At 42.5% G+C, this 23717-nt stretch overlaps 1 protein-coding gene across 1 annotated transcript in view; it reads right to left on the reverse strand.

Annotated features, from left to right (window-relative positions):
* Positions 1-23717, reverse strand: part of FARSB (phenylalanyl-tRNA synthetase subunit beta) — a 103148-nt gene that overhangs the window by 74287 nt on the left and 5144 nt on the right. Inside the window, exons 2-6 of the mRNA XM_073625946.1 lie at positions 22014-22069; positions 17643-17797; positions 16966-17038; positions 14384-14499; positions 2542-2692 (exon numbers count right to left, since the gene is read on the reverse strand). Of these exons, the coding sequence (XP_073482047.1) occupies positions 2542-2692; positions 14384-14499; positions 16966-17038; positions 17643-17797; positions 22014-22069 (551 nt within the window). The remainder of the gene's footprint in view (positions 1-2541; positions 2693-14383; positions 14500-16965; positions 17039-17642; positions 17798-22013; positions 22070-23717) is intronic.

The raw sequence follows: 23717 nt of genomic DNA on the forward strand, positions 1-23717 counted from the left end.
CTCCCATGTCACCGCTGGCTCCGTTAGGGGGATTTTTGTGGTTCCCGCCAGGTGAACAAGTGTCCTTTTTTGGCCCTCGGGTGGATGATGGCAACGCCAGTTGTGGAAAGCTAATAAGCAATGGTAAACTTTTGAGATTCGAGTCCCTGCGGACCAGACACAGTGGCCCCCAAATAAAATTTTTGGAGGTATAGGCAACTCGACCATTTTTTTTTAGATTAATGGCCCTTCTATAAGAGACATATCCTCTCTCACGCCCTTTGAACGCCTTTTTGTAGAGGAAGAACCAATCCCCCACTTGGTCTCGGAAATGTATCGCCTATTGGGTTCTGCCACCCATGACAATAAACCAGCCTTCATCAGAGTTTGGGAGAGGGACCTTAAACTTGACCTATCCGCGGCTCAGCTGTCACATTTCTACCAGCTCACTCATTCCAGTTCTATTGAATCTAAAACTCAGGAAGCTAATTACAAAATTATGTCGCGTTGGTATAGAGTGCCCGCTGACCTAGCACGTATTTATACCTCAGTATCAGACCGATGCTGGAGGGATTGTGGACATAAAGGTACACTTCTACATATTTGGTGGGAGTGCCCACAAATCAAGCCGTACTGGATAGACATCAAATCCCAAATAAAAGAAATCTTAGACCTGGATGTCCCCTTGTCACCGGCTCAATTCCTTCTACATGTCCCCCAGATCCCGGTCAGCAGATACAAGAAAAGCATACTGCCACATCTTTTGAATGCGGCCAGGCGCCTTATCCCAATATATTGGAAGCAATCCAGAATTCCTTCGAGAGAGGAATGGATTAAAAGAGTAAATGACATTAGAGAGGCCGAATATTGGGTGGCGACTTGTGGAACGCTTTAACGTCCTATGGGGACCCTGGATGGACTATGTAGCCAACCCGGGGCAGGTATCTTCCAGTCTAGATCTGGCACTGCTAGCGCTAGCAGGACCGTCCCTCAGATCTCGTATAGATAAAATTAATATAGCCCCATGAAAACCCTTTCCCTCTCTCTGGTCTCTTTGGAGTGGACCCGACCCCGGGGGAACTTGCCCGGTGCGTAAACGATGACTCAACCTCAGATCACAGTTATGCTCCGACCTTTCCCCTCCCTACCCCTTCCCCCTCTTCCCCCTTTCCTACCTTTTCCCTCTTCCTCTCTCTCTCAGTGTTAAATTTTTTTTTCGTTTGTTTTGGTTTGCGTGTTTTCCTTTTGCCTTCAGATGCTTGGGTGCTCCCGATTGGTGGGGGGAGCCGGGAGAGGTAGTAGGAGGCCGATTTAGCCCCCCTCTCCTGAGGCCTCCGCCGGCGGGCTGCTCCATATCTCTGTGAACGCGCAAACACCTCAGTTGTGACGGAGCTGGCTGCTTGGCAGCTTCTACTCCCTCGGTTAACACAGGACCATTTCTTGGGATATAGAACACAAACTGCTATGCCTTCCCAGTTCAGGGAAAGGCTGCAACTAATGACCGATATCAAGGTGTAATTGTCACTAATATTGTTATACTCTATCCCCCTCTTTATTCTCGAGATAGTTGACACCTTTATAAGATGTTCTAACTGTTCATGTATTTCAATACGGCTATTTTTGTATGCTGTCTCATACTAAACTGCTTCTAAATAAAGATTTTACAAAAATAAATAAATAAAAAAAGAAGACGACCCAGAAAAACAGCAAACTTAGTCAGCGGGAGCAGTGACGGAGCAACAAAGGGAATGTCATTTTCTGCTAATGAAGGAGAGCACTCTAATAGGGCGTACACACGGTCGGACTTTGTTCGGACATTCCGACAACAAAATCCTAGGATTTTTTCCGACGGATGTTGGCTCAAACTTGTCTTGCATACACACGGTCACACAAAGTTGTCGGAAAATCCGATCGTTCTGAACGCGGTGACGTAAAACACGCACGTCGGGACTATAAACGGGGCAGTGGCCAATAGCTTTCATCTCTTTATTTATTCTGAGCATGCGTGGCACTTTGTCCGTCGGATTTGTGTACACACGATCGGAATTTTCGACAACGGATTTTGTTGTCGGAAAATTTTATCTCCTGCTCTCCAACTTTGTGTGTAGGAAAATCCGATGGAAAATGTCCGATGGAGCCCACACACGGTCGGAATTTCCGACAACACGCTCCGATCGGACATTTTCCATCGGAAAATCCGACCGTGTGTACGGGGCATTAGAAGCAAGTATGTGGTACACCTGTTTACATTATGGTAATAGCCCACCCACCACAAAATTGTAAAGTTCTGCTTTAATTATTTCTTTGCTCCCTAACAGTGTGTTACTATATATAGGAAAATGGATTATGTAGCAGATTATCAAAGCGCTGCTTTCTTTATAAAAGAACAGCACAAAAAGTTACAGATGACCAATAGAGGGACTATGTGTCAGTCCTCATTGGTTATAAGAAGTTAGTGGTATTTAACCCATTGAGAACAAACTACAGCAAAGGTAAGCTTTGGATAGATGTATCAATACATATATGTAAAATATCCCAAGAAGTTTGAAAGCTATTACTCACCCTGTACAATTCCATAAGCTCTGGAGCAGTGTATTCTTTATTTTGGTTCAGTGGTCGAAATTTGATACTTGCTGGAGGCCTAGCAGTGTAGATAAAAGGTCCCTTTATTGTGTCTAGATCATGAGTTCCAATTGCGACCAGCGCTCTTCTCCTATTAAAAAGAAACAAATATTTAAACAACATAACCATCTTACTTATGAAAAATTTGCAAATAGGAAAAAGTACAATTTGCTACAACCTAAAATCAAGACACAAAAAAGGAAACTATGATTGCTTGCTGTAAATGACTGTATATTCTGAATATGCCTGATATTTTTACAATTCAAAATGAGGAGAGGAAAAAGAGAAATGTAAGAATTTAATATACGTTGATGGAAATGTGTTATTTGTTTTCTTATAATTTACTTTAAAGCGGAACTTCAGTCATTTTTTCAACTTTCCATCTATTAAATCTTTTGCCCTTGTTGTTTTAACTTTGGATAGTAAAACATTTTTTTTCTGCCAGTAAATACCTTATACAGCCCACTTCCTGTTTCTTGTCTGGTCATTAGCCTAGGCTTATGATATCATGCACAGCTCTCTCTGTCACTCTCGTGCGAGTTTGCCAGGAAGGGAGGGGGGGAGGAGTCATAAGAGGGTCAATGAGAGCTGCAGGGCTGCAGAGTTGGAGGTGTGCTTCTGTGTGTCTGTAAATCCAGGAAGTGAACAGGCAGCAGTTTCAGCTGCCCACAGTTAAAATGGTTGCAGCCAGACTCAGTGAAGGGAGATTTCTGCAGCTTATTTGGCAAGTACAGAATCACGGTATATATAAAATAATATACAAAGTGGTTGGAGGGAAAATTCAGAATGGCAAATATGTTTTTATTACAAATTATGTGAGCAGACTGCAGTTCCTCTAACTTTGAAGCAGAACTTCTTGCTTTACTTTTGAGAACAGCACAAGTATAAGAAGCTCTCTTTAATTTTGAGCATTATTATTATTATACAGGATTTATATAGCATTAACAGTTTGTGCAGCACTTTAAAATGTAAAGGGAGACAGTCCTATTACAATACAGTTTAATACAGAAAGATTAGAAGGGCCCTGCTCATGGAGCTTACAATCTAAACGGAGGGGGAGGTGGTACAAAAGGTAATAGTTGTGGGGGAATATCTATGCTCAGATGGCTGCTGTTTACTGTACAAATCCTATACAGGTACTACACACAGTGCTCATCTTCTGTCAAAACTACAAGGCTGTCTGAAAATTAACAAAACATTTACCTGCACCTACTGTCCCCCTCGTCCAGTAAAGGTATTTTATGAATGCACAGTGGGAATTCCTGCTATTTATCTGCCCTTTTTCTGCTCTTGTCCATTCACAAACCGTAAATAGAATACAAGGCTTTCGTGAATGGATGAGGGGAGAAGAGAGACAACTACATGGCACGACCTCAGAAAGCCGGAAATATTAGCTGCAGCACCTAAAGAAGATTACTAGGTGTAATATCTGGCACCAGTGAAGATAGGATATGTACAAAAAGCATCATTCTAAACAGTCAGTAACTTATGAGATGTAACTCATTTCACTTGTGCTGTTCCCCAAAAATGTTTTAACACTGGAGTCTCGCTTTAAAATATATGTAAGCCCTCATCTTGTAAAAACAACCCATTCAGTTATAAATAGAAATGAAAGGCAAAACGTGTGTGTGTATGTATGTATGTATGTAAGGCTGATTATTGCAGGCCAATATCAGCATTTTCTGAAAAATTGGTAGCAAACTAGACCGATATTACCAATATTGTTTAAAGGGGTTTTACTGGGGTGATGCTTGCAGCTCTTTAGAGTGGACAGTCAGCTTCATTGTAACAACAAACAACCGATGCAGTTCAGCAGCCGCTCGACTGTTATTACAAGCAGCGGGAGGGGACATTCCCCTCCCCCCATCCCGCTGCCTTCTGCCGCTCAACCGGGCACTCCCGTCCCACTGGGAGGCCCGAGCAACCAGCAGTGCCACGTCCGCCGGCTGGCCGAAGACCTGAACAAAGCCGATGCTTCGACTGAATCTCGGATCTAGTAACCTGGAAGCGATGTTCTGACATCACTTCCCGAATTACTGGCATCTTAAAGGCACCAGTTTAAAAAAAAAAAAAAAAGAAAGTATTCAAAAACGCAGATCTTGATGCTTTGAATAATACTTTTAAGTGCAGAAGAGGGGTTTAGGGTTGTATAGACCCCGGATCCCTCCATAAAGAGTACCTGTCACTGACTATTACAGTCACAAGAGCTGTTTACATTCCTTTTGTGACAGCAATAACAATGATAAAAAAAAAGTGTAAAAATAAAAAATTTTAATGTAAGGAATATTGGCACATAATTTTGGCTAATCAGTCTGAGAGGTGGCCGAAATATCGGTATTGTACTGACACCGAAAAAACGATATTGGTCGAATGAATATATATATATATATATATATATATATATATATATATATATATATATATATATATAATGTGTTCTCAGCTGCATAAGGAGCTCAGAGGTGGATGAGGAGATACGGCAGAACACTGGAGGAGAGCAGGCTGTGTTCTCATTGCTAGTGTGGTTGTCAGCAGAGGAAGCAGAGGGACTGGCAGGAACACCAGGTATTTCACACAAAGGAAGTAATACAAAAAAGGGAACAGCAGGCAGATACCAGGAATACAAAATGTTGGGTTAACATTTTCTTTCAATTTTCCATAGTCACTTAACTTTAACTTTTCTCACATGAAAGATTCTATCACTGACGCTTCCATACAAAATTCTTAGCTAAATAACTGTCATGCTGATCCACTGACTTTAATAACTTCTGAGCTACTGACCTAGAACAAGTATGCAGATCAGGAGTTCTGATTTCACTTTGACTTTCTAACTTCCATGCTTATTCTATGTAAGTAACTCAAAGTACTGAAAGCAGACACAGCTAGGAAACTCATAGAATTATAAACTGGGCCAACAGCAGCAGTCTGCATACTTCTCTCACTGCAGGTTTACCTGATGGTGAATGTTACCCCAACATTTCATATTCTTGATTTGTGTCTGCTCATCGTCTTAAGGCTAAGTTCAAACTTAAAAAATACTAACATCGACAGCAATGTGAACCAATGCGCCTATTGCAGTGATGGAGAACCCTAGCACCCAGATGTTTTGAAACTACATTTCCCATGATGCTTAACTACACTGCAGCGTACATGAGCATCATGGGAAATGTAGTTTCAAAACATCTGGGGTGCCAAGGTTCGCCATCACTGGCCTATAGCTTTAATGTGTTTCTAATGCATTTAATACGTGTTAAAAAGCGCACCCCAGAGCCCCCCCCGCCAAGTGATTTTCTTTCCCACCTCACCAATAGTCCACCTTCCATCTCAATGAAATTTGATTAACGCTTATCAAACGCACTGTTGCTACAAAGGAGCATCTGTATGTGACGAACGCAGGTGTCAGATCCCTGCCCTCCTCACTAACTCGAGAAGAAGGACCGGCCAACCTCACACCACGCTGTCACTTATGCAACAATGCCACTCTCAGCTGCGCCCAGCACAAAGATTTTCCAGTTGCGGGACCACAATCTAGGTGCCAGCAGCCTGATAGTGATTGTCACTGGGCTAATTACGCAATTAACCCTTTAACTGCCACCACCCCCGTTTTAAAAGACTGAGCCGGGGGAGACTCGGGGCAGACAGGGGCAAGGCGCAGACACCATGGCTCTTTGCTGAGTCGCTCTGTCACGAGTGATGCGCAGTTTAATAACTGCAGTTATCAATTCTGATCATGTCTTCTCTGCTGCCTCCATTGGACTCACTCTCCCAGACCCAACAGACAGAAAGGAGGTGGAGTTGGATTCCTTCTATCCCCACAAAGCACCTTCCAAGTCCTTCCTATCCCTCCCTCTTTATCCCTCTCTATCCCTCTCTTCTTTCGAGATGCACTGTATTCATCTGTTTTCTCCCATTTCTCAGAGGATTGCATCGATTTATCGGGCGTCCTGGACCGGTATCGTGCTTTCTTGATGACTTTGCTGCCTGGCTACCCTACTTTCTTTCCTCTGAAATACCCACGATCATTCTTGGTGACTTCAACATTCCTGTCAATGTTAACAGCTCAACTACAGCTCAAATTCACCTCATCTTTTGACCTAACCCAATGGATACATACTTCCTCTCCGCTCACTCATCTCCTCCTCCCAAGCTCGTCTCCAGGATTTTTCCAGAGCCTCTCCCATCCTCTGGAACTTGCTACCTCAACCTGTCCAGGTATCCCCTACTCTTGCTGCGCTCGGGCGATCCCTGAAAATTCATCTCTTGGGATTTTATGTGATAGACCAACACAAAGTGATACACAATCGTGAAGTGGAAGGAAAATGATAAATGGTTTTCAAATTTTTTTGCAAATGTATCTCTGAAAAGTGTGGCATGCATTTGTATTCAGCCCCCGAGTCAATACTTTGTAGAACCACCTTTCGCTGCAATTACAGCTGCAAGCCTTTTTGGGGATGTCTCTACCAGCTTTGCACATCTAGAGTGACATTTTTGCCCATTCTTCTTTGGAAAATAGCTCAAGCTCTGTCAGACTGGATGAGGATGTCTGAACATTTTCAAGTCTTGCCACAGATTCTCAATTGGACTTAGGTCTGGACTTTGACTGGGCCATTATAAACACATGCTTTGATCTAAACCATTCCATTGTAGTTCTGGCTGTATGTTTAGGGTCCTTGTCCCACTGGAAGGTGAACCTTCGCCCCAGTCTCAAGTCTTTTGCAGACCAGCAGGTTTTCTTTCAAGATTGCTCTGTATTTGGCTCCATCCATCTTCCCATCAACTCTGACCAGCTTCCATGTGCCTGCTGTAGAAAAGCATTCACACAACATGATGCTGCCATCACCATGTTTTACAGTGGGGATGGTGTGTTCAGGGTGATGTGCAGTGTTAGTTTTCTGACACACATAGCGTTTTGCTTTAGGTCAAAAAGTTCAATCTGGTCTCATCTGACCAGAGCATCTTCTTCCACGTTTGCCGTTTCCCCCACATGGTTTCTCGCAAACTGCAAACAGGACTTCTTATGCCTTTCTTTCAAGAATGGATTTCTTCTTGCCACTCTTTATGCAAAGTATAGGGATTGGAAATGTAGCCAGTACTTACCCAGGATTAGAGAGGCCCACCAATCAGAGCCACACCATGCCAACCAATGAGCAATCAGCCTGTACTGATATACACAGACTAGATGGGAGGGAAACACACACTCTATGGCAGAGCGGTCATTTGAAAGGAACCTCTATGGGAAATTTCCCTTGTACTTGTATCTAAATATATCTTATGTCCTACTGTTTGTAGATTAATGTTTTAAGGAATATACTCTGTATTCCTTCATGTAATTCATGATTTATACCCTTTCCCTGTACAATTAGATAGATTGCTGTGTATTAGTCTAGGCCTATTTTACTATATACCAATACATTTTTGTTATTGTGTTAAAGCTTTCTCTCATGGTCAAAGAACTAATTTAACCCAAATCATATCTGAGTGATATTAAATCTCAAATATAATAAACAGGTAACATGTGGAAATCTGCAGCTCCCCCAGAGTTACCATGGGCCTCTTGGCTGCTTCTCCGATTAAAGTGGTTATAAACCCACTTTGAAAAAAAAAAAAAAAACACCTGCAAGACAAAGGCATAATGAGCTAGTATGCTATGCATACTAGCTCATTATGTAATAGGCACCTGAGATCGTAGCACTCGCTGCAGATCCCATACACAGCACCAGCCGGCGACATCATTTGCGAGGGTTACTTACAGGTATCGCGGCACTGTGATTGGCCGGATCCGCGATCACGTCACTCCCGCGCATGTGTGCGGTAACGGCACACTCACTGAAGCAGCGGCACATACGTGCCATTGCTTTAGTTTGTGTCAGTGCGTATGCGCCGATGACGTCGGCACATGCAAATATAGGGGATATCTCCTAAACCATGCAGGTTTAGGAGATAACCTGGGTAATTACAGGTAAGCCTCATTATAGGCTTACCTGTAGCGAAAAGTGGTCTGTAAGGGTTTATAACCACTTTAATGTTCTCCTTGCCCAGCCTGTCAGTTTAGGTGGACGGCCACGTCTTGGTAGGTTTGCAGTTGTGCCATAATCTTTCCATTTTCGGATGATGGATTGAACAGTACTTTGTGAGATGTTCAAAGCTTAGGATATTTTTTTTATAACCTAAACCTGCTTTTTAATCTTCTCTACAACTTAACTACTCACCTATCTGGTGTGTTCCTTGGCCTTCATGATGCCGTTTGTTCACTAAGGTTCGCTAACAAACCTCTGAGGGCTTCACAGAACAGCTGTATTTATACTGAGATTCAATTGTACACAGGTGGACTCTATTTACTAATTAGGTGACTTCTGAAGGCAATCGGTTCCACTAGATTTTAGTTAGGGGTATCAGAGTTAAGGGGGGCGAATACAAATGCACGCCACGCTTTTCAGATATAAAAAATTTGAAAACCATTTATCATTTTCCTTCCATTTCAGAATTATGTGCCACTTTGTGTTGGTCTATCACATAAAATGCCAATAAAATACTCTTACGTTTTTGGTTGTAACGTGACATAATGTGGAAAATTTCAAGGGGTATGAATACTTTTTCAAGGCACTGTACAGTGCATCCGGAAAGTATTTACAGCACCTCACTTTTTCCACATTTTTGCCATTTTACTGCCTTATTCCAAAATGGATTAAGTCAATTATTTTCCTCAATATTCTACAAACAATACTTCATAATGACAACGTGAAAGAAGTTTGTTTGAAATCTTTGCAAATTTCTTAAAAATAAAAACTGAAAAAAAAAAAAAAAAAAAAAATCACATGTATACAAGTATTCACAGCCTTTGCTCAATACTTTGTTGAAACACTTTTGGCACCAATTATGGCTGTAAATCTTTGAGTATGATGCTAAAAGCTTGGCACACCTATTTTTGGGCAGTTTCTCCCATTCTTCTTTGCAGTACTTCTCAAGCTCCATCAGGTTGGATGGGGAGTGTCATGCACAGCCATTTTCAGATCTTTCCAGAGATGTTCAATCGGGTTCCAGTCTGGGCCACTCAAGGACATTCACAGAGTTGTCCCGTAGCCACTCCTTTGTTATCTTGGTTGTGAGCTTAGGGTCGTTGTCCTGTTGGAAGATGAACCTTTGTCCCAGTCTGAGGTCCAGAGCACTCTGGAGCAGGTTTTCATCAAGGATGTCTCTATACATTGCTGCATTCATCTTTTCCGTCACCCTGACTAGTTTTCCAGTTCCAGCCGCTGAAACACAACCTCACAGCATGATGCTGCCACCACCATGCTTCACTGTAGGGATGGTATTGGCCAGGTGATGAGCGGTGCCTGGTTTCCTCCAGACATGATGACACATGCCATTCAGGCCAAAGAGTTCAATCTTTGCTTTATCAGACCAGAGAATTTTGTTTCTCATGATCTCAGAGTCCCTCAGGTGGGCTGTCATGTGCCTTTTTCTGAAGAGTGGCTTCTGTCTGGCCACTCTACCATACAGGCCTGATTGGTGGAGTGCTGGAGGAGAGATGGTTGTTCTTCTGGAAGGTTCTCCTCTCTCCACAGAGAAACGCTGGAGCTCTGTCAGAGTGACTATCGGGGTCTTGGTCACCGCCGTGACTAAGGCCGCTCTAGGAAGAGTCCTGGTGGTTCCAAACATCTTCCATTTACGGAGGATGGAGCCACTGTGCTCATTGGGACCTTCAATGCTGCAAAAATGTTTCTGTACCCTTTCCCCAGATCTGTGGCTCGATAAAATCCTGTCTCGGAGGTCTAAAGACAATTCCATGGACTTTATGGCTTGGTTTGTGCTCTGACACGCACTGTTAACTGTGGGACCTTATATAGACAGGTGTTTGCCTTTCCAAATCATGTCCAATCAACTGAATTTACCACAGGTGAACTCCAATCTAGTTGTAGAAACATCTCAAGGATGGCCCTTCCTATTTCGGGTATTGACTAGGTGGGGTTTCAGTCCTACATTTTTGGCCTCGTTGCACTTGCTATATAGCTCACCATCAGCTCAGATACTTTTGGGGGGCCATGTGTCAGACTCGATCCCCATCTCGTCAGGCACCCATCAGGGATGTCCCTTGTCTCCTATACTATTTGTGAAAGCCATAGAAACATTGGCGATCCGCCATAACTCAGACATCTTGGGAATAGAAAGCGGGGGCAAGAGTCATAAGTGCACTTTATTAGTAGATGACCTTCTGTTTCTCACATCCCCCCCATACCACACTACCAAATTGCCTCCGGACAATTTCCGGCCTGCTAGTCAATCACGATAAATCAGAAGCGCTGAATGTCAACTTACCGACTTCAACGCTTCAGAGTATCAAATCTCAATTCCCTTTCTCGTGGCAACAGTCGTCTCTCTCTTATTTGGGTATCAAACTGACTTCCAATGTATCCTCACTGTATAAAGCCAATTACCCGCCACTGTTTGCTCGATTACTTGAGGACGTGAAGATGTGGTCTGATGCGAGTTTGTCTTGAAAGGGAAAAATCGCATCCGTTAAAATGACAGTCCTACCAAGGTTATTATATTAATTTTCAAACTCTGCCTATTCAAGTCCCCATGGCGGCCACACGCCGTTTCCAAACTAAAATCCTCCATTATATATGGGGTATCAAAGGTTCTAGAACAGCGCGGGCTACTACTCCAGCTCCACTGCCGTCAATACTGCCCTGAATGAGTCTCATTGGAGTCCCAAGCGTGCACCCCGCTGGCAATGGACCTCATCTTTTGGACTTCCCCAAACACCGCAAAACTATTTTGAGTCAGACGCTTTCCCATTCCTTACACATTTGAGAAATGAGTTGCAGGAGACCCTACGGTCAGCACATACCCCAGTGGTCCCACTCTTCGGCAATCCCCTGTTCCCCCTGGCATGCAGCCCAATAGATTTGCTTGGTGGGTAAACAAGGGACTATATCGCATAGGCCACTATACCACTTAGATCACAGAGGAATACGTCCTCCCTTGCACTTCACAGGCAGTTTGGAGATGTCCCCGTGGAGAGCTTCCGTCTACAACAAATTCTGCATTTTCTTGAATCATTACGGAAAGACGGATCTGACCTGGCGGGTCGCACTATATTCAAAAACAGATGCGTGCAGGATGCGACCCTCCGGGGGGGTCATCTCCGTGCTATATAAACAGTTCACTATCCCCCCTGCCAGGCTATCAGATGGCATGGGAGAGGGATCTGGAAATAAGCCCTGAGGCAGAGGACTGGCGTAAATGGAACACCTGAATCTACAAATGTATCCTAAACGTTGCATGATCAAGGAGGGCTACAAAGTCTATGCCAGATGGTACTTAGTACCAGAGCGCCTCTCCAAAATGTATCCAGGCACCTCAGCCTCTTGCTGCAGGGGTTGTGGACAGGTGGACTGCATGTATGGTGGACATGCCCCAAGGTTCCTTCGCTTCTAGATGAGGGTCCACTCATTCATATCCTTGGTCACAATGGTTAATATTGTTAAAGATGCTAATATCGCCCTACTGAATAAACCAGTGGAAAATATCCCCAGGCACATTCAGACGTTAATATACGTTATATTCTTGGCGGCTAAAATTGTCATTGCATCAGCTTGCAAAAGTCCTATTATAGACATGGCTTTGATGAAACATAAACTAAAGTGGATCATGTTTAATGAAAAAATAGTGAGCGTGCTGCATGACAAACAACCTCTTTTTGAGAAAATATGGTCCCCCTGGCTTACATACCTACAGATCCCAGATTACATAGAGCAGTTTACCTGGTCAATCGAGCACGGATTCCTGGACGGACTCACCCCTCTATCTTCTCTATTTCTTTTCTTCAACTTCTTTACTTAATGCTTACCTTTGGTATCATGCTTTTATATTTTACCCGCTTCCCTTCTCCTTGGTTAACCCAGACGCCCCTGGGTATATTGTTGTGAATGGCATCCCCTATAGGGGACAGTTATAATAAATGATTGCTGAAAGTATTTACTTACTATGTAAATAGGCCACCCGGATTAACTTGTCGGGGCTTTATCTTAGCAAGGATGTATATCAGCGACCACGTTGTCTCGCTTAAACATGCACTGGGCGGCTGGTAGAGCAACTGCATCGCAGAGTCCGTGTAGCTCAAGCGTTTTACCAATATAACAGTAATGGTTACTGTCCTGCCTTATATTTTAGTTAAACTGTGTTTGGGGGGGGGGGGTCACATAGCAGACCTAACCTGGGAGTTGGGTCTTCGTCAAACTGTACTAAGCCCCACTTATATTTATCTGTTACAATTGGAGCAAGCAAGGATCATTTGCTACACTACCAACCGTTCTTTACTGTTTTACTAAAACAATTAATAAAAACCACTGAAACAGAAACATCTCAAGGATGATCAGTGGAAACAAGATGCACCTGAGCTCGATTTTGAGTGTCATGGCAAAGGTTGTGAATACTCAAATTCATATGAAGATTTTTTAGTCACTTTTATTTTAGATATTCACTATGGTTTTTTTTTCACCACATTTTTTGCACTTTTATTATAGCACTTTTCATATATATATATATATATATATATATATATATATATATATATATATATATATATATATGTATGATCTTTTGGCCTTATATATATTTTTCAGTGTTGCTTGATTTATGCAAGTTTTTATTTATTTAGCATTTTCTTGTTTCATATGCGATTTTATATGCAATTTTTGCAAGTTTTTGGCAGTACTAAGCATTTTCTTGTTTATATGTGATTTATGGTAACGCTGTTCACATTATATGGTCACCAATTTGCACTTTTTTGTAGGTTGTGCTCAACAACTTTCTTCATATATTTTAGCGCTGCACTTTTTTTCTACACATGTGAATACTTATGTACATGAGATTTTTTATTTTTAATAAATTTGCAAAGACTTCAAACAAACGTCTTTCATGTTGCCATTATGGGGTATTGTTTGTAGAATGTTGAGGAAAATAATGAATTGAATCCATTTTGGAATAAGGCTGTAACATAACAAAATGTGGAAAAAGTGAAGCACCGTGAATACTTTCTGGATGCACTGTATATGCACACATGTTTTGTCTTGTATTTCTATTTCAAACTGAATAGGTTGTTTTACAAGGTAAAGGCTCACATATTCTTTAAGCAGTAAACACGTATTTGTAACCGAAAGGAGGTAACACGACTATGTTATTAGCAGAGAACTATTTAAAAACAAGCATCTGTTAAAAGATAAGTTCACCTTTGCAGGTAAAAAACATGCATTAATTATTTTTTTGTTAGAGACCTGTAATGCCACGGTCCTGCAGACTGTCTGTGTATCTGCCTGCTCATAACTCTGATATAGGCAGGCAGTTACACTCTGACAGGAAGCTCAATGAACTACCCATAGCGATCAACAGCACCCTGGTAGTTCATTAAAAACTAGCCGACAGCCGCAAAGGTTGTCGGGAATTGTCGTTTTCCCATTCATAGAAAACACTAAACACTAATTATGGCAGCAAGCGGGTGGAGAAGATCCCCCTGCTTGCTATCAAAATGGGAACTCGGGGGTGCGGGGCCAGTGCATTTATAACAGGTCACGTTTTACACCCTGAATATGAGTGTAACATGTAACCCGTTACAAAAGGCAATTGTATCCTTTAAAAAACAAATACATTGTTTAAGATTACACAAAACAATGTAAGATTTTCACAATATTCAGCCTGTACAGGGTGTGGCTGTGACATTTACATCCATCTTAATGACCAAGAGAGGACATGCAGACAAGGGAGGGAAAAAGAAGGCTACCTGCATATGTTCTGGTGAAGTTTTTCTTGCAGATCAATGAAGTTCTCATATCGGTCCTGGGTGAAGGTTATATTGCGAAGCACAGCAGCCACGGCATAGGGACGTACTGCAGCAGTCTAATCCACACATAAAACATAAGACTTTAATATACTGGACTTTTTAAATAACCATTAAATTAGGTTATATTTACTTAATACCATTTTTGAACTTAATTAAGTGAAATTAAAGAAAAACTGAAACTGTATATTCAGCCGAACACTGTACAGATGCATCTACTTGTACAGTCAAAATGCAAAACTTTACCACATATCAACATAGAAATGCATCCAAAAAAATTTACAAAAATCTGGCAGGAGTGGCTAGAGATCTCTGGGGTGGCCCCACCACAACTTATTCTTACCAGGTTGCTTCAAAAAAGGTAAATGTGAACCATCTTATAGCTTTAGAGGGTCTGAGTGTAAAGTAGGCTGTTAGTGTTTATTAGGATGCTACCCTGTGAAAGGCATCTTTACTACAGGATAACTTTGTCTGTTTACAGTACAGTGCACACTGCATAAGTTGTTTTTTTTTGTTTTCTTATGTTTGTTTTGTTCGCATATGTTATGCTGATTTTTCTACTCAGAGCCCTTGCACACTGGGGCGGCGTCGGCGGTAAAACGCCGCTATTATTAGCGGCGTTTTACCGTCGGTATGCGGCCGCTAGCGGGGCGGTTTTACCCCCCGCTAGCGGCCGAGAAAGGGTTAAATACCACCGCAAAGCGCCTCTGCAGAGGCGCTTTGCCGGCGGTATAGCCGCGCCGTCCCATTGATTTCAATGGGCAGGAGCGGTAAAGGAGTGGTATACACACCGCTCCTTCACCGCTCCGAAGATGCTGCTGGCAGGACTTTTTTTACCGTCCTGCCAGCGCATCGCTCCAGTGTGCAAGCCCTCGGGGCTTGCACACTGGAATACAAGCAGCGGCACTTTCGGGGCGGTTTGCAGGCGCTATTATTAGCGCAATAGCGCCTGCAAACCGCCCCAGTGTGCAAGGGCTCTCAGTAAAATGTATATGCTGGTACAATGTCCAGACTCTGTAAATATTTTGAGATGTAAAACCATTACTTGTGTGTTTTCTATATATGGAGTCTGTACCCTGAATGTTTGTACTTTTTGCACAATATAATCGCTTTTTTTTTTTCTTCTGATTTGAAAAAAAAATTTTAAAAATGTTCACAAACAAGCCAAAAGTAATGTTATATTAATGAATAGCCCACAATTAGAGTATGTCAAAGACTAAAACAGAAGATAGCAAAGATTGGCTAACTGGTGCTTTTCGCTGATTATCCTCTAGAGCTGGGTCTGTATACTCAAAATAATGGTATTTGGCATAGACATTCAGAGTGAAAATACATGGTCCAACCCATCAAAGTCTGAATCAAATTAGTGGCTATGGAACATACGACAATTCTTCTCTCAGACACATTAAGAAGACCCAAGTGTTTGAATGAGAAGCTATGTACCTTATACATAGTAGCCAGATTTTTCCCCTTATTCTTCCATAATGTGCTTGAATATTCTGAGCATAAGCAATATGCAACAGGGTCAGTTTTTAGGATGCCATTTTCTCTAGATCCATACTACCATGTTACTTTTCAAGTAATCTTTATATCAGGGATGCTCAACCCATGGCCCGCAGAGACCTCTGATGTGGCCCGCAACCTAAACCAGGGAAACGCATGCCCATGCTCTGGGTAGGTGGGTCGGCAAGTCCAGATCGCAATCAACGGGTTACTGACCCGCCATCCCAGAGCATCAGAGTACCGGCACCAGGTGCGGAGGAAGGAGAGTTGCATAAGCTGATTCTTCCTTTGTAGCACTGGCTCCTGTCCCAGGCAGAGTGATACTAAATGTACTTCGCCTGGGACCTCTCTCGCTGCCTGGAGAGCGATGCTAAATGAGGAAAAGGTCACTGTATTAAAAAAAAAAAAAAATCACATACACTGCGCTTCTGCAATGGGCATATTAGTACTTAAAAAAAAAAAAAGAAGGGGGGGGGGGGGTTATTAGGCTGCTTTCACACTAATCCACAGCACAGTGCACCAGCAGGTCATAGACTTTTATTATATCCTGCAGGTATCTTGCAGGAGTTTTGGTGTGCTTTCTGAAAGTGCACCACACCCGCAAGATTTAATAGAAGTCTATGGCTCAGTGCAGCTAACCTGCAGGAAGGATGCAGGTGAACTGCCTGTACTTGTGGTGCTGGTGAACTGCCACACATCAGCGTGAAAGCAGCCTTAGAGGGGGCTCAGGACAGTAAGGGCTCCTTTACATTTGCAGTTTAGGGGGAGGTGTAAAGCCCCATAGTTCATTGGGGCCCCTGACTGGTTACCAAATCACTTAAGCTCCTCAAAAGGTTGAGCACCCCTGCTTTATATAGATCCCCACTCCTTTGATACATTTCAAGTTCCATTGTTGATAAACAATTCACGTCATAGAGGTTCTTAAGGTCCGAACAAAGGCATACAGGCAAGGGAGCTTCAGTTTGGTTTATTAAACCACTACGGAAAGTGCATAGTTATTTAAAATCAGATGTTAACCTCACCTCCTGTGTAATAAAAAGTCTTTGTAGTTGGTTATCAGCTGGTGTGATCCTTTTATATCTAGGTGCATCTATCCTGTAAAAGGTTAAAAAAAACATTATTAAAGTGGAGGGCCACCCTAGAAAAAAAAATTGCATGAAAAATCCTAAAAAAAAAAAAAAAAAAATTTTTAAACTTACCTAAACCCTTGTTGCTAGGCAGTCTTCCAAATCTGCCTCTTCCTATTCCGCGGCGTGTTCTGCTCCTCGGTGAGCGGCCCCGTTGTCTTCTGGGAACTGTGTGTGTTCGCAGAATACCACAGGGCCATTCACAGAGCGGAGTGCTGCGCCGCTCGCGCGTGCGCAGTAGGAAACTGGCAGTGAAGCCACAAGGCTCCACTGCCTGTTTCCCTTACTTAGGATGGCTGTGCCAGGACCCGAGAGCCGAGGGACGAGTCGGCCTCTGGGCGGCCGACATCGCGGGCAGCCATGACAGGTAAGTGTTTGTAGCTGCTGACTTTTACATTTTTTTTTTTCAGGGACAGAATCCCGCTTTAACAAACTTATGCACATAAACTGGAAACTGTTTACTGCTGTAACACTTGAGTATTAGCCCATATATGACACCAGCAGTCAGGACTGCTCTTGCATTTAGAAAGGCTACTTGTTTCCTACATCTAAGTGCACAACACTGGTATTACCTTTCTTTGAAGACCTGCAGCCCACGCACCAGGCCTTCAAGACACAGGAGATCATAGCGGTTGGCGGGTACGTCAATCTTAAAGAGAATAACATCCGATGCTCCATCAGCTTTTCCATCCCCTTTCTCTTTACTGATGATCTCTTTCTCCGATGTCTGAAACAGTAATTAAATCACATCAACATTTCTTTTTGCAATTTCAAAGCATATTTATTAAACAGAATTATGGTACAAATGCAATGGTCACCACTTTCTCAAACTGACAATGTTTTCCATTTTAAAGTTGTCCTTTGAAGTGAACCTTGGCATTTGTCATCAGGGCAAAGTAACTGGATTTCTTCACAGAAAATCACATCAACATTTCTAATTTATGGGTTTGGTCAAGAGTCTATAACCACTTCAATACAGGGCACTCGCCCCCCCCCCCCCCCCCCCTCCTGCCCAGGCCAATTTTCATCTTTCAGCGCTGTCACACTTTAAATGACAATTGCGCATTCATGCAACACTGTACCCAAATTACATTTTTTTCCCACAAAAAAAGCTTTCTTTTGGTGGTATTTGATCACCACAGGCTTTTTTATTGTTTGCTAAACAAGCTAAAAAATATCGACTTTAAAAAAAAAAAAAAAAAAAAGTTTTGCTTTGTTTCTGTTATAAAATTTAGTTTTCTCCTTCACTGACGGGCACTGATGAGGCACTAATATGTAGAATTGATGGGCACTAACAGGTGGCACTGATGGGCACTAATAGATGGCACTGATGAGGAGGTACTGACAGTCATTACTGATGGGCACTGGTTGGCATCTGTGAATGGCACTGACAGGTGTTACTGATGGGCACTAATTGGCACTTTGGTGGGCATTGACTGGCATCTGATGGGCAATGATTGGCAGCTGTGGTGGGAACCTCTGATGGGGCTGCGCTGATAATCAATGCGCTGATTATCAGTGCAGACCCCCCTCGAACAGGAGAGCTGCCAATCGGCTCTCCCTGTCAGTGCGAACTGAGGAAAGCAGGTTACTAGCACTTCCTGGTTCCTGCTGTGATTGGTCACAGCTGATCACGTGGTAAAGAGCCTACGTCATAGGCTCTTTACCACGATTGGAGATGCGGTGTGTCAGAGTGATGCACAGCACCACCGATCGCCGTGCTGTGCACCCCCGCGGGCGAGCAATCGCGGCTTATCCTGCTGGACATCATATGACGCCCAGTAAGGATAACGGAGCCACATTGCGGACGTCCATCCGCAATGGGGCTGGCAGGATGTGGTTAATAAATGATTTTCACTTTTCCTATGTTACATGTCTCATTGACTTTATTTTAGATATATGCAGTGAGCACATTTTCCATAGTGCTGCACAGAGGGTTTTGCACTCATGCACTAGAAATGAGATCCCTGTCTAAAGAGAAAGATGCAGTATAGTCTAAAATGATAGCTTGACACAAGAAGTAAGGATGATCCAGCATCAGTAGTAGTGTGTGAGGTGTGTACTAAAAGAATAAAGTTGGCAACGGAAGAAAAAGAATGTAAATCACAAGGTTTGCAAGAGAAAGAAAGAAGTTCTTGTTCTGTTAAGCTAAGTTTCCACCAGCGGCCGGGGGGCTTAAAAAAACAGGCAGTTGATCAGTGTTTTTACCACCTACCTCTAAATTTACAGAGGTAAGTACATAGGCTATGTTTCGCAGTGGCGTAACTTTAACTCGGCATTACAAATCTGACAGGTCACACCACCTGTCAAATTTGCCCTTGGGGCCGCGCAGCAAATGCATACTGAATACAGCTATAGCAGTTGAAGCACGGAAGTTCAATGTAACATTTCCACTGGGGAGTGATCAAACAGGTGTGCAGGAAGCAGCAGTGTTACCTGAACATGAAAGACACATAGCGGAGGAGAGCAAAAAAAATCCCAAGAAATTCTTTAAGTATGTAAACAGTAAAAAAGGGAGGACAGACCATATTGGCCCCATAAAGAATGAGGAAGGACATCTGGTTACAAAGGATGGGGAGATGGCAAAGGTATTGAATTTATTCTTCTCCTCAGTCTTCACGAGTGAATCGGGGGGCTTCAGTAACCAAAACTGCAGTGTTTATCCTCATGACACAACACAGGAAGCACCTCCATGGTTAACAGAGGACGGAATTAAAATTAGACTTGAGAAACTTAACATTAATAAATCACCGGGACCAGATGGCTTGCATCCGAGGGTACTTAGGGAACTCAGTCAGGTGATTGCAAGACCGTTGTTCCTAATTTTTACAGACAGTCTATTGACTGGAATGGTACCAGCTGATTGGAGAAAAGCCAATGTAGCACCAATATTTAAAAAGGGCCCAAAAAACATCCCTGGGAATTACAGACCAGTTAGCCTAACATCAATAGTATGTAAAATCTTGGAGGGGATGATAAGGGACTATATACAAGATTTTAGTAATAAGAATGATATCATTAGCAGTAATCAGCATGGATTCATGAAGAATCGTTCTTGCCAAACCAATCTATTAACCTTCTATGAGGAGGTGAGTTGCCATCTAGATAAAGGAAGGCCCGTAGACGTGGTGTATCTGGATTTTGCAAAAGCATTTGACACAGTTCCCCATAAACGTTTACTGTACAAAATAGGGTCCGTTGGCATGGACCATAGGGTGAGTACATGGATTGAAAACTGGCTACAAGGGCGTGTTCAGAGGGTGGTGATAAATGGGGAGTACTCAGAATGGTCAGGGGTGGGTAGTGGGGTTCCCCAGGGTTCTGTGCTGGGACCAATCCTATTTAATTTGTTTATAAAAGATCTGGAGGATGGGATAAATAGTTCAATCTCTGTATTTGCGGACGATACTAAGCTAAGCAGGACAATAACTTCTCCGCAGGATGTGGAAACCTTGCAAAAAGACCTGAACAAATGAATGGGGTGGGCGACTACATGGCAAATGAGGTTCAATGTAGAAAAATGTAAAATAATGCATTTGGGTGGCAAAAATATGAATGCAATCTATACACTGGGGGGAGAACCTCTGGGGGAATCTAGGATGGAAAAGGACCTGGGGGTCCTAGTAGATGATAGGCTCAGCAATGGCATGCAATGCCAAGCTGCTGCTAATAAGGCAAACAGAATATTGGCATGTATTAAAAGGGGGATCAACTCCAGAGATAAAACGATAATTCTCCCGCTCTACAAGACTCTGGTCCGGCCGCACCTGGAGTATGCTGTCCAGTTCTGGGCACCAGTCCTCAGGAAGGATGTAATGGAAATGGAGCGAGTACAAAGAAGGGCAACAAAGCTAATAAGGGGTCTGGAGGATCTTAGTTATGAGGAAAGGTTGCGAGCGTTGAACTTATTCTCTTTGGAGAAGAGACGCTTGAGAGGGGATATGATTTCAATTTACAAATACTGTACTGGTGACCCCACAATAGGGATAAAACTTTTTCGCAGAAGAGAGTTTAATAAGACTCGGGGCCACTCATTACAATTAGAAGAAAAGAGGTTTAACCTTAAACTACGTAGAGGGTTCTTTACTGTAAGAGCGGTAAGGATGTGGAATTCCCTTCCACAGGTGGTGGTCTCAGCGGGGAGCATTGATAGCTTCAAGAAACTATTAGATAATCACCTGAATGACCGCAACATACAGGGATATATAATGTAATACTGACACATAATCACACACATAGGTTGGACTTGATGGACTTGTGTCTTTTTTCAACCTCACCTACTATGTAACTATATGTAACTATGTAACCTTTTAAATGCCTGTAAAAATCGCTGACCACCATCGCCTGAAAAGCAATCAACCATGGATCCCTTTTCAGAGGGCGGTAACGTGTAGATCTGTGTAAAAGAGGCCTCATCATTTCTAAAGCTATGTTTTCCAATATTTACATTAAAGAGGAAATGGAGTCTGCTCACATAATTTGTAATAAAAACATATTTGCCATTTTGAAGCTTCCCTCCAACCACTTTGCACATTTTTTTTTATATACTGTGATTCTGTACTTGCCAAATATGCTGCAGAAATCTCCCTTCACCGAGTCTGGCTGCATCCATTTTAACTGTGGGCAGCTGAAGCTGCTGCCTGTTCACTTTCTGGATTTACACAGACACACGGAGGCAGCTGCAGCTCTCATTGGCCCTCTTATGCACTGTGCATGATGTCATAAGCCTAGGCTAATGACCAGACAAACAGGAAGTGGGCTGTATAAGGTACTTAAAAAAATGTTTTAATATCCAAATTCAAAACAACAAGGGCAGAATATTTCATAGATGGAAAGATAAAAAAATGACTGAAGGTCTGCTTCAAGACAGAAACCTACATTTTAGGATATTGTTACCAGAAATACAAAGCCATCATTATAAACATGTGCAAACTAATACTTACAATTTCATCTAATTCAAGGCCAAACTCAAAGCAGAGTTCATCAAACTCTTCATCAGCTGTTAAAGCAAAACACAGAAAAGGAAGGGATCACCATTTCTAAAATTGATAACTTGATTGGTTCTGTTAGCTTTGTTTATTACAATCTGGCCAGAGAGCTGAAATATGAAATTAAATTATTTAAAAGTAGAAATACACTGCTGTGGTAAACAAAGGAAATTACATACATCCATCTATGCAGGCAAGCGAAAGGAACACCCTCGCACATTCTACATATAGATTTGTGTACTTACCTTTCATTTACAGCACTCTGTATTCAAGTCTGCAGTCACATCTTCTTTGCATTTACAAAGCAGTAAGCCAGTATATGGCATCGTAGCCTCCGTCTGGAGTGAACGCTCATCACCAATAACAGAACCCCTTTGCAAAGACTGAATGGGAAACTATGTAAGCACATTACCTCTGTGGCCTTATCCTGTCAATCTTAGGATGTGAAGAGTGTGAGTGGAGGCTGAACGTCACCAAGGGTTGCTTGGTGTCAATAATAATAGCTGGCAGCATGAAGACGAACAGAAATTAAACACAGTGCAATAGAATTACGAAGGTAAATATCCACTTCAAGACCGGGTCTCTTTTTCCCCCCCCTTTTTGTTTACATGCAGAAATCTGTATTTTTACTAGAAAATTGCTTAAAACCACCAAACATTATATATTTTTTTTAAGCAGAGGCCCTAGAGAATAAAGTGGCAGGTGTTGCAATTTTTTATGTCACACGGTATTTGCGCAGCAGTTTTTCAAATGCAGTTTCTTTGGAAAAATACACTTTAATGCATTTTAAAGCACAAAAACACAAAATAATACCCACTTGTTTGGTAAAATATAAAATGATGATGTTACACTGAGTAACATCATCAGGGGATAGGGGCACTTTAAAAACTGTTTTTAATTATTTTTTTTATGCCCCGTACACACGGTCAGATTTTCCGACAGAAAAAATGTGTGATAGGACCTTGTTGTCGGAAATTCCGACCGTGTGTGGCCTCCATCACACATTTTCCATCGGATTTTCCGACACACAAAGTTTGAGAGCAGGATATAAAATTTTCCGACAACAAAATCCGTTGTCGGAAATTCCGATCGTGTGTACACAAATCCGACGGACAAAGTGCCACGCATGCTCAGAATAAATAAAGAGATGAAAGCTATTGGCCACTGCCCCGTTTATAGTCCCGACATACATGTTTTACGTCACCGCGTTTAGAACGATCGGATTTTCCGACAACTTTGTGTGACCGTGTGTATGCAAGACAAGTTTGAGCCAACATCCGTCGGAAAAAATCCATGGATTTTGTTGTCGGAATGTCCGAACAAAGTCCGACCGTGTGTACAGGGCATTACACTGTCCCTTTATTTTTTATCACTTTTATTGTTAGACCCCAGATCTATTCTCTGCCCTTAAAAGCTTTGGATCATATCAAGATCAGTATGCTCCAATGCTTTTTTCCAGTGGTGAAACCAGAAGTGACAAAATACTTGTTGCTTCCGGTTTCTCTGACCATAGAGATGATCAGGGCCAAAGGGCCAATCCATTCCCCAACGGGCTCTATTGTCAGCTGGCGGAACTGCCGGCTACACACTTGGGTTTCCCAGTGGGATGGAAGAGCCTGGAATGCCCGTGGAAGGCAAAAGGATGGGACATCCCCTCCC

The sequence above is a fragment of the Aquarana catesbeiana genome, linkage group LG04 (assembly GCF_042186555.1).
Source record: "Aquarana catesbeiana isolate 2022-GZ linkage group LG04, ASM4218655v1, whole genome shotgun sequence".
Classification (NCBI taxonomy): domain Eukaryota; kingdom Metazoa; phylum Chordata; class Amphibia; order Anura; family Ranidae; genus Aquarana; species Aquarana catesbeiana.